This window comes from Xenopus laevis, chromosome 8L, assembly GCF_017654675.1.
Source record: "Xenopus laevis strain J_2021 chromosome 8L, Xenopus_laevis_v10.1, whole genome shotgun sequence".
Lineage (NCBI taxonomy): Eukaryota > Metazoa > Chordata > Amphibia > Anura > Pipidae > Xenopus > Xenopus laevis.
The window spans coordinates 106,811,037-106,825,222 of record NC_054385.1 but is presented as its reverse complement, the minus strand read 5'-3'; the positions used below and the strand labels follow the sequence as shown (position 1 = coordinate 106,825,222).

The following is a 14,186-nucleotide window of genomic DNA, read 5'->3' as shown; positions in this document are numbered from 1 at the left end:
CATGGAAAAATATGCGAATCAGTAAAAATTTGAAAAAGGCATATTTTCAAATATATTCATTTATTTTTTAGACTTTTTTTTATTGTGCTATTTTTGGGCTGATTTTGTAGCTGACTGGCTGGTTTTGAAAATTAGACCTGGCAACCCTGCTCTGTCCTGTGTGTTCCCAGCCTGCACATAATTGTCTTATGCTGCTGTCTGATCATTCACTTATAACAATAAACCTTACATGCTCAACATAAAGCAATAGATGTGAAGGGTTAAACAAACTGTAATAGTAATATTTTCTTTTATTTAAAGTACAATAATATGCTCCTGTGTTCCACAGCAAATAGGCATCAGTCACAAATGTACCTCCCCAGCTGGACATAATCTATTGTCCATAATACATTGTTATACACTATGCAACTCCCTGCATCGATTACATTATAAAACTTATACAAACAGTGTACATTAGTATTTACTGTTATAATATTCATTACAGCAGCTGTAGGTTTGTCTCCCTGCATATTGATATATGATCAGGGGCAGGGAGTTGCAAGGAAATAAATGCAGCAGTTCTGGGACAATTTATGTTTAATTGCAGGGAGTTGTACGGGAATAAATGCAGCTGTTCTGGGACAATTTATGTTTAATTGCAGGGAGTTGCAAGGGAATAAATGCAGCTGTTCTGGGACAATTTATGTTTAATTGCAGGGAGTTGCAAGGGAATAAATACAGCTGTTCTGGGACAATTTATGACCAGGTGCTGGGAGTTGCAAGGAAAAAATGCAGCTGTTGTGGAACAGTTTATGGTCAGGCAAGGGAAAACATGCAGCTGTTCTGGAACAATTTATGATCAGGTGCAGGGAGTTGCAAGGGGAAATGCAGCTGTTAAGGAACAGATTATGGTCAGGTGCACATAGTTACAAGGTAACAATGCAGCTGTTATGGAACAATTTATGTTTAGGTGCAGGGAGTTGCAAGGGAATAAATGCAGCTGATGTTCTGGAATTGTATAACATATAATAACAGATGCAGGGAGTTACAAAGGAAAACCGAAAAGATGTTGATTGCTTTTTGTATACAACATAATACTATGTAGAAAATTACTATGGTATTTACACTTACTGCTGATACACATTGCCCCCAAAAAAGATTAAAATACTTTTAGTTGCAGATTATGTTTTATTTATACAGACGTTTGCTTTTCTTTCCCCCCCCCCAATTATTGCAGGGCAAGGAACAAGCAGTGAAGGAAGGGGGGGGGAGGAAAGCAAACAGGGCAGAGAGGGGGTTAAATGAACAGGGAAGAGGGAGAGAAACAAACACTGCAGGGAGGGGGTTAAATGAACAGGGCAGAGAGGGAGAGAAATGAATAGTGCAGGGAAGGGAGGAGGGAAAAGAACAGGACAGAGAGGGACAGAAATGAGCAGTTCAGTGAAAGTAAAACAAGCAGTAAGGGTTAACAGATGTCTACAGGGAAGGACTTAATGTGGCATCACAAACACACCCACTCCTACATAAGTGGCTGCTGCTCTGTAACATAAGCAGAAAGAGCCTGTGGCTCTAGTCTGATACTGGAAAGTCCTGGATAGGAGGTTACAAAGTGGACGGCTGAGCACAATTTTCAAGCCAATACAGATGATTTTGATCCAAAAGGTATTAAAATAAAAACGATTTCCTCTATTTTACATGGTTTGTTGCGTTGTGAAAATTTATGCTATATGTCCCCTTTAAGGGATAAGAAACAGATTTTTTCTTTTGTATTTCCTAAAGTGAATATTATGATGTGAACATATAATAGTTTCCCCTCTATTGTAGAAGGATGGGGTCTGATGGGCTATTGTCTATTTCCAGTTAAATATTGCAACATGCGTAAATCATTCTACACAGTGTGACACGCCTCTTCTTCCTTCACCGCACTCGCTGTCTTTCCCTCTATTTTTTCTCTACCCCCCCCCTGCAATTCTTCTTTTCTATTCTTATTATAAACGTTCATTAAAAAAAAGCAATAAAGAAAATCTTGCAAAAAATAAATAAATAAATAAATATTGCAACAAATGTCACCACACATGCTGTGCAATCCCACCTATGGCTGCACCTATTCAGAATAAGTCATGGATGCCAGCATTAGTTGTTATTTCCATACAAACCTCTGGTTATTTGCCGATGGCCTCCACAAGATCATGATTACAAATAAAATCATTGAAAAGAGCAACCTCCAGATGGCATCATCCACCCACAGCTCTTGCCAGTCCTGACATATTGAAAAGAAAATTATAGGTTGCGTTATCTTCATAGAGCCCCTATCCAACACATTAGACTACACATAATCTAAATTAAATCTAGATTAAATATCTATGCAAAAATTAAAGTTTTGCTCCCTGGGTATGATTCAAGAGTCATAATAGCATATCGCCTCTAGCTAAACAGTAGTGCGCCAAGTAAGTTGTACAACAACAAATAAACATTTATCCTTAATACTCACCGACTGACAATCTACCAGACGGAACTTCATAGTGGTCCAGACTATGAATACAATTGATGCTTCAAGAAAAAGGATCATAATTAAACACTGTTTTGCTACAGGGAAAAGTAACATCAGTCATTGCTTTCACATATCAATGAATCTTTCCTGAAATAAAGTCCCTAATACACTTGGCACAAGAGCCAGTTCACTTAAGATATCCTATTCCAATAACAAAGATAAAGCCATTTAAACATTACACATATTTCTATGCCATTGTAAACGCACTCCTTTGTATTCTGAGTAATGCAAATAATTATACAGACTGGATGAGACTCTCACGAACCCACACTTACAAATCTACAGTTGCCCAATATAATAAATCATTTATATAGCAATTCCCTGTTCTGTGGTGGAAATTAACATACCTACTACAGCCAGGATGAGGGTGTTGGTGAAGTGTCTGTACAAAGACAGTTTGACCACATTCCTTCGGAGTCTCAGCAGTTTCATGGTTTGTGTTAGGCTTATGAAGATGTGCCAACACGTTAAGGAAATCAAATGTGAGGAGGGCAAAGCAAGAATTTTTATAGTGACAGATATTAATTTTCCTTCTAAACCAATTTGGGATTAGGAAGGGTTGTTCGATATAATTCAGAAAATTCAGAGTCTAAAGAGAAGAAACCTAGATAGATGTATAACTAGAACAAAACAAGAGAAATAAAAGTTCACTGCAGTTTTGCCCAGTATGTTTATTTGCATGATTTATACTTCTTATATGCTCTGTTCTTGTGGGATCAGGCCATCATTATTATGTTCTGTTAAGCTTCAGATTACAGGTTTTGTACTTACCTTGTGATTTGGTGTCTAATTTATGTATTTATGCAGTTACATACTTCTAGAGGAGCCTAGTAAAAGTTTCATCATCTTAGAAGACCCACAAAGCATAAAGAGTGATTGAAGAACAGGCAACCCATTGTTTCAAGTAATAGAGAAGGTATTACGGGGAATTAAGTGTTACTTTATTGCTTCTGTCATGTTTGATGTCCAACCTCATTGAAGGAAGTGCGTTGGTTTATCATGTTTCCCTGTGATACATTCTCTAAAGCCTGCTTTTTATTTCGATATACTGAACCCACATTAAATGAAAGCATCCCGAGTATAAAATAATGCTGAAAAACAGTTAAACAGGTAGTAACACCAATCAGTGGTCAAGGAAGGATATCCACCAGCATAAGGCAGTGTCAAGAAAAGCCAGAGGAATGAAAGCCAGGGAAGCAAGGTCAGACTGCGCCTAAAGCAGGAGTGGAACACAGAGGTTAAGGATGAAATACAAAACCTGCTAACAATTGTGTTTTTGTTTATAAGCAGAGGAAGTGCCACCAAGCTGAAACCCAACTGTACATGTGACAAAGTAGGTAACAATGAAGAACCAACCAACACAAGCATTCTTATGAAAATTTCTACAGCAAACCAACTGAAAGGATGCCAACTGTCTGCCTACAGCAACCAACTGGCCTTTTAACTAAAAAAGGGATTTAGAAAGGGCAGCCAGCAGAGAGCTTGGCTTATAACTCCCAGACTACCCACCCACTTGCACCGGTATAATAAGGACAGTTATCAAATAAGCCATTAATATATATATTATAACAGATACCCCACAGGGTACCTGTTTTCTGTTGCTATGTAATCTTTGGGCATAAAATATGGGCATAAATTAACTCTTGCATATGCGAGTGCTTCATCCCTTTAAAATACATAAATATTTCTACATACAACATACACAAACTCAACTTTAAAATGTATATATATCTTAACTTAAAAAAGATGCTTAAGATTGTGGCTTTTTCTTGTAGTCCCGAAGTGTGCGATGACAGTTCACAAAATATGTCTCTTCGGAGGTTAAGAGTGCTAACATCAGTTCTTTGGGCCCTTCTACAGAGTGTCAGAAACCCAAGGGTTGAAAAAAATCACCAGCAGCACACTGTTAAATTTAACAGTGTGCTGCTGGTGATTTTTTCGATGTATGGATGTGACCCTAGGACAGGATAGAGTCTTCCGGTTCAGCACCTGACACAACAACGGTGGACTACTTTGGGAGGTGAGCGCTCCACATTTGTGACTGTAGAAACCCAAGGGTTAACACAATATACAAGCACTGCATAGGGTCACCGACATTCTGACTGGTAATTCTGAATGCCACTCCCTTATGAAGCACTGTAGGATGTATTTTCTTCTGATTTTACCGATATTTGGATGTAAAGAAAAAAAAAACGTGAAAATGTTTTCTCCTTGCCCCAAAAAACCATATTGAACAAATGTTTTGTGAATGAATCAGAATTTCAGTTTCAAGTGCATGGCCAAATAAGCAGTGCATGTGTACAGATGTCTGCAGAATTAAATGAATATACATATGTACAAATATATAATGGATTTTGGCAAAAAAGTAGGACTGAATGATAAATTAATAACAGACTTTTGATACAGGAGATGTCCTGATTTAAAACAGGACAACCCCTACCCCAATTTGTTACCCTTGCCAAACAAAAGTACTCTGACAAAAATCTTAACCCAGACACTCCAAACACTATGAAACAAAGAAAGACTGTCACACAGGGGACTAAAGGGACGTACAGATAAAACATAATAAAGAAAATAGGGCAGCCTCAGAAAGGGAATAAAATCTATAGTAACAGAGTCAATAAGGATAGATATGTACAGAACATCCACAGAGTCCAGCCTACTACAAAAGGGGCACATAAAAAAAATACAGGGACATTTGCTCAGACAGATCACTCTAAATTGCCCACTCATGATTTGACTTTGCACTTACACCTGTGACTCTGAGAACACCTTCCATGCCAGAGAATAGCAGGTAGAGAGCTCCAGCCATAACAACCTTATGTAAGGTAGCACCAAGCCGAGGCCTTCATTAGGGAACAAAAAAGAAACATTGGTACACATTAATACAAAATACTGCCAGGATCTGTTATACAGTTCAGTGTACGTCCTATAACAATCCATTGCCAACTCTGTAACTAAAAGAAGCAATAACTAAAAGAAAATATTAAAAGGGCGGTTCACCCTAAAATAAATTTTTTTATATGATGTATACGAAGACATTTTTAAATTAGTATTAATTTTTTTTAAATCTCTTGTGGTTTTTTGTCATGCCCAGGGATTGCTTCCTTAAACATTGATAAAGAAGCTGTAGCCTTACTGGGAGGATGACACAAAGCCAAGTTAACCGGGAACATGGTTGAGCAGTTCAAGGGGTATGAGGACAGGCACTATTAATCTATGCCAGACACACAATTCTGCTGGAAAACTTGAGGGCATAAAGGCCGTCCAAGACTTCTGGGACCTGAGAAACACTTAATTCTCATGTGCAGAAAATGCGTGTTTAATTGTGTTATGCTATGAAGGGAAAACTCACTTAACAATACCGTATCCCAAGCTGACAATAATTACGAGAATTCGGGCTAAAGATCTTTTCACAGCAGATAACAGTTCAGCCAAGATCACAGCTCCTTCCACTGTGGGAACAAAAAGGTGTAAAGTGTTAATGGCACTGGGAACTTCTCTGTCATCTGCAGCATATCCTGAAGGCTGCCCCTGTGGCTACACAGCAGCTTTTTTATATGAACTATAGTAGTGTTTCTGAAGCAAACACACAAGTTTTACCAGTGAAGGGCAACACTACATTATACTGTCAATCCCTTTAAAACACTAATTTTTTGGTGTTACTGTTCCTTTAAAGGGCAACTAAAGTCTAAAATAGAATAACGTTAGAAATGCTGTATTTTGTATACTAAATATTAAGCTTAGGGATCTCCATACATGATCAAAACAGCACAGGTCAAACAACCAGAAGCCGATACAGCAAGACTGATTAATAATCAGAATAAACAGACTGTACTGGGTCTGTGGACACAAATCTACACAGGTGTTACAGGGAAACAAACAAAGCTGCTCGAGTTCTGGGAAGTAAGGTGGTGGTGGGGGGGTATGATAGTTTCCCTGCACAGCAGTTAGGGAAAATCTGAAGTTTCCTATCTGTCAGAGCAAGTAAAACGAAGGGGGAATTTCACTGCATACAGGCAGGTTTCTTATAAAAATGGTACACATTTTCAATTAAAGTATATTGGAGATAGGTTTCTTTTTAATTAAAGAAAGTAAAAATGGGATTTTATTTTTTTGCCTTTACATCCCCTTACCTGGCTCTCCGTGGTAGCGGATGTTTTGGAATTCTGCATAGAACACAGCTTTTTCCAGCATGCCCAGAAATATCACTGCTCCAACCCAGAATTGGATCCGCAGCAGGTCCCTCCAGTAGCAGGCTGACCAGGCAAGCCATAAAACCCCAAAAAGCACATACACAATGCACATCACCATGAAGAACTGCAGGAGATGAAGTGAAACCAGAGTTAATGAAATACAAAGCAAAGCCTGCTGTTTCCTTCCCCATTTTTTTATACAATCAATTTTCAAAACGTAAAAACAAGTTTCTGTTTTTTCCGACAATACTGGTGATATATTTATAAAATTATGAATTAGATGAAATTTGAACATGCAAATTTATTCAACTGCAATCAGTAACCTGGGTAGCCCTAAGCGAAATGGGGTGCCTAGCCTGAAGGCCAGTCAAGGTGAAGTCTGCAGCGTCTGACGGGTTGGATGTAATTGTTACTGCCTTGTATAACTGTAATTGCTATGCAACAGCCACAGTCCCTTCCCAGAGACTATTATCCCACTGTTACTATAGACAACATCTCTCCCTACTATACCTGCTATCCCACAGTCACACTCCCTTCCCAGAGACTATTATCCCACTGTTACTATAGAAACATCTCTCCCTACTATACCTGCTATCCCACAGCCACACTCCCTTCCCAGAGACTATTTTCCCACTGCTACTATAGGCACCATCTCTCCCTACTATACCTGCTATCCCACAGTCACACTCCCTTCCCAGAGACTATTATCCCACTGTTACTATAGGCACCATCTCTCCCTACTATACCTGCTATCCCACAGTCACACTCCCTTCCCAGAGACTATTATCCCACTGTTACTATAGGCACCATCTCTCCCTACTATACCTGCTATCCCACAGCCACACTCCCTTCCCAGAGACTATTTTCCCACTGCTACTATAGGCACCATCTCTCCCTACTATACCTGCTATCCCACAGTCACAGTCCCTTCCCAGAGTCTATTATCCACTGTTACTATAGACACCATCTCTCCCTACTATACCTGCTATCCCACAGACACAGGGGGAAATTCACTAAGGTGCGAAGTGGTGAACGCTGGCAAAAATTTGGCAGCATTAAGTAAGTTCGATACTTTGCCTATTTACTAATGGGCGCTGGCGAAAATACGCTAGTGAAGGAGACCATAGCGCAACTTCGCACTCTAACGACAGGCGAATTCTCGACAGGGCCAAAGATCGTTACTACGCAAATTCACTAAGAAGTTGATTTTACTGAACGTGACCTCTTATGCCAGACTTGCCTTCGCCAGCTCAGACCTGGCGAAGTGCAATTCAGTAGATAGGACTTCAAAAAAAAAAAAAGTCCCAAAAAACGCTGGCGTCTTTTCCATTTTCATGGGTGATAGGCTCCAAAGGACGAAATTTTTTTTTTTTTTTCGTACCCTGCTTCCCCCCTACTTTTCATAACATAAGGCACATAAACTATACTCTGGGCACATGTGTAGGGCAATAAAACATCTCTATTTGCATATATTAAGGTTCCCAGGGCTTGTGTTGTTTTATGTATTTGCTGTAACGTCCATTTAAACTTTAAGTTCCCGCCGTATGCAAATTCCCCTTCGCTAGCACAACTTCCCTTTGCCTGGCGAATTTTCACTAGCGCAACTTAGCTGCCTTTCGCTTCGCTGAGTGCAACTTTGCATTTTAGTGAATTTGCGGAGGCCAGGCGAAGTGCGCCGAAGTCATCTCTGGCGCAACTCCGCCGGTTAGTGAATTTGCCCCACAGTTCCTTCCCAGAAACTATTATCCCCACTGCTACTATAGGCACCATCTCTCCCTACTATACCTGCTATCCCACAGTCACACTCCCTTCCCAGAGACTATTATCCCACTGTTACTATAGGCACCATCTCTCCCTACTATACCTGCTATCCCACAGTCCCTTCCCAGAGACTATTATCCCACTGTTACTATAGGCACCATCTCTCCCTACTATACCTGCTATCCCACAGTCACACTCCCTTCCCAGAGACTATTATCCCCATTGCTACTATAGGCACCATCTCTCCCTACTATACCTGCTATCTCACAGTCACACTCCCTTCCCAGAGACTATTATCCACTGTTACTATAGGCACCATCTCTCCCTACTATACCTGCTATCCCACAGTCACTGTCCCTTCCCAGAGACTATTATCCCACTGTTACTATAGGCACCATCTCTCCCTACTATACCTGCTATCCCACAGTCACAGTCCCTTCCCAGAGACTATTATCCCCATTGCTACTATAGGCACCATCTCTCCCTACTATACCTGCTATCCCACAGTCACACTCCCTTCCCAGAGACTATTATCCCACTGTTACTATAGGCACCATCTCTCCCTACTATACCTGCTATCCCACAGTCACACTCCCTTCCCAGAGACTATTATCCCCACTGTTACTATAGGCACCATCTCTCCCTACTATACCTGCTATCCCACAGTCACACTCCCTTCCCAGAGACTATTATCCCACTGTTACTATAGGCACCATCTCTCCCTACTATACCTGCTATCCCACAGTCACACTCCCTTCCCAGAGACTATTATCCCCACTGTTACTATAGGCACCATCTCTCCCTACTATACCTGCTATCCCACAGTCACACTCCCTTCCCAGAGACTATTATCCCACTGTTACTATAGGCACCATCTCTCCCTACTATACCTGCTATGCCACAGCCACCATCCCTTCTCAGAGACTATTATTCCACTGCTATAGGTACATCCCCCCCCCAATATACCTACTATGCCACAGCAACCTCCCTCCATTTTTACTTACAATCATACGTGGGTAGTCAGCCAGTGTTAGGTAATCATAGGGGCCCTTTACTTCCACAATCACTGTAAAAAAAAAAATGGATGTTAAATGCAGTCACAAACAGATTGTATCAGCATCTAAGAATACATACAAGATATACATACATACAAGTTTGCTTCCTTATAAAGTAGATTTATTTTTTACATTTAAGATCACTTGCTACTGATATTTTAATTTTCCTTTTCGAATTAAAGATGTGTTTACATCAAGAAAGCCTAACTGAAAACTGTCTGGTCTACAAAATGTAAATTGTTTTTTTCAGGATGCATGAAAGCACATAACGTTAATTTAATCAAACACCGAATCCTCCACAAAAACTGGCCAATGAATCAAAACCCTAATTTACAACGCCCAATCATCTTGCAATAAAATACCAACACTACAAGAGCGATATGGGGTGGAAAATTAGGCAAGATAAAAACTTCTTTCTTAACTAGGAGCAACATAATAGAAGCTATGGGAAACAATTCGACATTCTCTACTCAATATTCCATTAGGTATATTTTGAATTAAAAGCAATAAAGACAGATACAAAGGCAACATGAATGTCGTACTGGTCTTTTAAAGAGCCCATCCCTTTATGCCTGATGCTGCTTTAGGAACTTAAGGCAAAACGTACTAGAGAAGGGAAAATCTTTGTTGTTGGGTAAAGCTGCATCTTTAGAGCTTGAATCTTGGGGAATGTTTTTTGTCACATTCACTATAAATATATATGGTCCATCCTGCCATGTCTTCATGACTGCATTCATTACCTAGTCAGGAAAGTAAAAGCACAAAGTACCTGAAGGTTATAATGCATAGTAAGGGTTATGGTAAATATAAAGGTATTAGTAAATATGATGTCAATCTTTTGTATTTATAGCTTTGGCTGCAATTAAACCCCCTGTTGGTAGCATCTACCACCAAGTCAACCTGAGCACAGGTATGGGACCTGTTATCCAGCATTCTGAGGCTCGGCTTTCGTAATTTTGCCTCCAATAAGGATTGCTTATATCTTAGTTGGGCTCAAGTACAAAGTACTGTCTTATTATTACACAGAAAAAGTGAGAAATAATGTTTCAACGTTTGAATTACTTGATTAAAATGGCATCTAAGGGAGATGGCCTTCCTGTAATACAGAGATCTCTGTATGACAGGTTTGCAGATAACCGATGCCATACCTGTATACAGTATGTGATGATGACCTGCACCCAACCCTGTACCACAGGAAGAGTATTATGGATACTTACAGGGTTCTCCAAAGGCATTGTTTTATTTGTTCCATTTTCTCTTTTCTGTAAAAGCTGAAATAAGTGACAGTTATGTCAGTGAGATATTAGGGATATTAATGTGCTAAATGAAGAGTTGGAGAGTAGGGGAGTGCAATAACATGCAAGGTAGTTATCCAACAGCTGTCATTGGGATGTTATTGTTCAACAACTGGACAATCACAGGCCATAGATCACTGTTCTAGAGTCCCGTGATGTATATAACGCTGGCCAATACCTTTGCTCTTTATATAACAATATATGATTATATTAAAGGGCCACTGACCACTGGTTTTTTTTTCTTTCACTTTTAGATGTCTATAAAACAAATGTAATTATTATTTCATAGTTCATATGCCTCAGCTTTCTGTCTTAGACTGATTAGGTGCAATGTTATCACTTCCTATATCCCTCCTGTTTTTCTTTAACCCCCATACAGGAAGCTAGCAGAAGTCATGGCCTCACTTTATTGGGTCCTTGATCAGCTGAATGAGGCTGTAAATATAGGATTAAGTCTCAGTTTATGTTGTCATTTTACCTTTTTAAAGATACTACAACACCACTGCTCTGTACTAAGTACAATTAGACAGTACCCTCTAAAGTATTTGAAGACCAAGAGCATAGTATTGTAGTAAAGAGTTCAACAGAATTTTGTGCTCAAACCAATATGACGTGATAAAGAACAAAAGCTGAAAATGCTCACAGACATATACATATTCAGACAAGAGTGGATATACCTCTTGATTGCCTTCATTAATGATCACCGGCACAGGAAATTCTTGGTAATACCTCTGAGAGAAAAAAGCAACCTTGTAAATATTTATATAAAAATGTCAATGCATTTGTAGCTCTCTTCGTGTACATTTGTGTGTTCATTGTTTTTTTTTTTCCTTTATAGTCTAAGGTAGAAGCGTGATGGCAAATACAACCAAGTCTACAGCTAGGTTAGATATTTGCCCTAATCAGTTACTTCGCTCCTCCTCCCCGATAAATGGCAACATCAGGGAGAAGGCAAAATAACATCTTCACAGCCTTTTCTGCTGTGCCCGGCACTTATCCATGAACATTTTCCAAAGAAACCCTACTGCTTATTCCTATTTCATTTAGCTGTCAAGCCAATTATTTTATATGTAGTTTATCCTGAAGATAAGCACCTGAGGGTTGAGGAGCTCATTGCAGTTCTTGCCAGAAATAGTCATGTTGGCTTGAGCTCCAGTCCATCCGCTGAGCATCACTCCAGGCGAAGTGAGATAGTTTTTTAGGGCCCGTTCCTGCAAAAGCAAGCACACATTGGATAGGTGATAAGATTTATGTATTTATGGTCAATTAAGACACCATTAAAAAAAGTTGTATTCATCAAGCTCATTTAAATACTTGATTGGCCAGGCAGGAAAATCGCATAAGGCCGTGGGTCAGGTGCAAAGATGATGGGTCTACATCTGCACAGCCCGTTAACACACATTGGACCATGACCCACTAGTCTGGCAACACAGAATAGTACAGAAATAATATGTTTTTCATGTATTGCTCTCTATTTAAGGGAAAAGAATAAATCATACAGAGAGTATGGATATATTTATTTTCATAGGACAATAAGACACATAGAAGACACTGAATGGCTGCCTTCACTGTCATATTTTAATTTATATAAATGGATAAAACAAACTGTATATTCAATTTAATTTTATATGAAGCCCATTCTCTTTTTTGGGTGTTAGTTTATATATATTTTAGCCTAGCAAGATAATATAACGTCTAAAGCTGGCCATAGATGTTGAGATTTTTAAAAGATCAGATCCTCATCGTGAGACCACGATTTTCTCAGAACGATCGTACGAATTTACCATCAACTAAAAAGACCAATTTGCCAGGAAAACAAAGGGGAGCTGCCTGCTTGGCCCTGCAAACATAGATAGATTGCACTGGGACCGACAAAGATTTTTTGACCTGGCCGATCAATTTCCTGACAGATGTCGGCCGAAAAATCGTAAGATGTATGATCGTTCGAAACCCACTGACTGCACGATAATTTGGAAGTATTGGTCGGACTTCCCTAAAATCGGTCGTTCGGCAAGAACAATCGTCGCGTCTATGGGGAGCTTTAGGCTAATACCAAAGGGGCCAATCTTGGCCTGCAGAAAAAAAGCTGGCTGAGATCAGCCCCCACTCTGACAGCTGCTTCCTTCTTTCTCTGTCTGTACCTGGTAAAATTGCTCCACAGGGGTGCAGGCACAGGTGGCAGATTCAGCGAAAAAAGGTGAGAGTTTGCACAGACCACCGAAATCTGTGGCTGGGGCCAGCTTTTTTACCCAGGCTGAGAACAGCCCCAGTGTGGCCATAGCTTAAGGGCAAGGGCAGATGCGTATATTTTTATTATTATTCAGGCTGAGAGAAGTGAATCTGCTCCATGCCCCTTCTCGGGTGTTGAGGTCGGCCCAAAAGCAAAAAAGGAGACAGTTTTTCGGGCAAAACTCCGCACCACTCCATTGCGTGCGACTGCAAGCAAGCAGATATTATAGAGATCAATAGAGATGGGACAAAATATATGCAGGCTAAGGGCAGCGAAGCCTACATTTTGTCTGTCCTTGCCCTAAGAGTACAGTTATCCTTAAAGGAGAATTCAACCCTTAACTAAAAAAAACCCTACCCCCCTACGCTACGTAGGCCCCATCAGCCTAGCTGCTACCATGGGGAAATGCTCCTAAGTTTTTACTTACCCCTCCATGCAGCTTCAGGGATCGCAGTTCACGATAGCCAACTGCAACGGCAGTTGTTGCGAACAGGGAAATTGTTACAACTTCGCATGTGCCATTTCGCCGGTCTCAGTCTCAGATTACCAAAGACCCGGAAGATGGCTGCCGTGAACTGTGATCCCTGAATCTGCACGGAGAGGAAAGTAAAAAGTTAGGGGCATTTCCCCGGGGTAGCAGCTAGGCCGAGGGGAGGAGAGAGGGGGGTCTACGTAGGGTAGGGTTTTTTTTAGTTAAGGGTTGAATTCTCCTTTAAGCCCTACTCTTCATTTTACAACCTACCTCTAAACTGGAGATCTCATTGTAGCAGTCACAGTATCGCAGCACCCAGATAATGTTATAAGTCACACTGGAATTGCACTTATCATGATCACCATCAACTAGGAGAAAGAGAGCCATAAGATAACATGAGGCAGTTACACAAAACTAAGGGGCAAGTAATTATAGACAGAAAATCATGCAATATCTACAGATAGCAACTTATTCAGAAACTGAAGCGAAAAGGTCAAGACCAAGAACAATGAAAGATCACATTGATTTTGAAACAAATAATAATTACCATGCAAATAATAAATTCTTGCCAAGTTCCGGTTAGTCTATGGCAATGAGTTTATTCACTATGCTACACTGAAAGATTTCGGACATTTTGCCAACTGCAC

General features: G+C 40.1%; 1 protein-coding gene across 1 annotated transcript in view; it reads right to left on the bottom strand.

Moving 5' to 3' along the window:
- Window positions 1–14,186, bottom strand: part of tmem87a.L (transmembrane protein 87A L homeolog) — a 29,414-nt gene that overhangs the window by 6,704 nt on the left and 8,524 nt on the right. The window contains exons 3-15 of the mRNA XM_018231205.2: window positions 13,810–13,907; window positions 11,932–12,048; window positions 11,515–11,568; window positions 10,760–10,813; window positions 10,150–10,282; window positions 9,492–9,553; window positions 6,667–6,850; window positions 5,886–5,985; window positions 5,283–5,376; window positions 3,675–3,743; window positions 2,878–2,986; window positions 2,471–2,529; window positions 2,136–2,239 (exon numbers count right to left, since the gene is read on the bottom strand). Coding sequence (XP_018086694.1) covers window positions 2,136–2,239; window positions 2,471–2,529; window positions 2,878–2,986; window positions 3,675–3,743; window positions 5,283–5,376; window positions 5,886–5,985; window positions 6,667–6,850; window positions 9,492–9,553; window positions 10,150–10,282; window positions 10,760–10,813; window positions 11,515–11,568; window positions 11,932–12,048; window positions 13,810–13,907 — 1,237 coding nt within the window. The remainder of the gene's footprint in view (window positions 1–2,135; window positions 2,240–2,470; window positions 2,530–2,877; window positions 2,987–3,674; window positions 3,744–5,282; window positions 5,377–5,885; window positions 5,986–6,666; window positions 6,851–9,491; window positions 9,554–10,149; window positions 10,283–10,759; window positions 10,814–11,514; window positions 11,569–11,931; window positions 12,049–13,809; window positions 13,908–14,186) is intronic.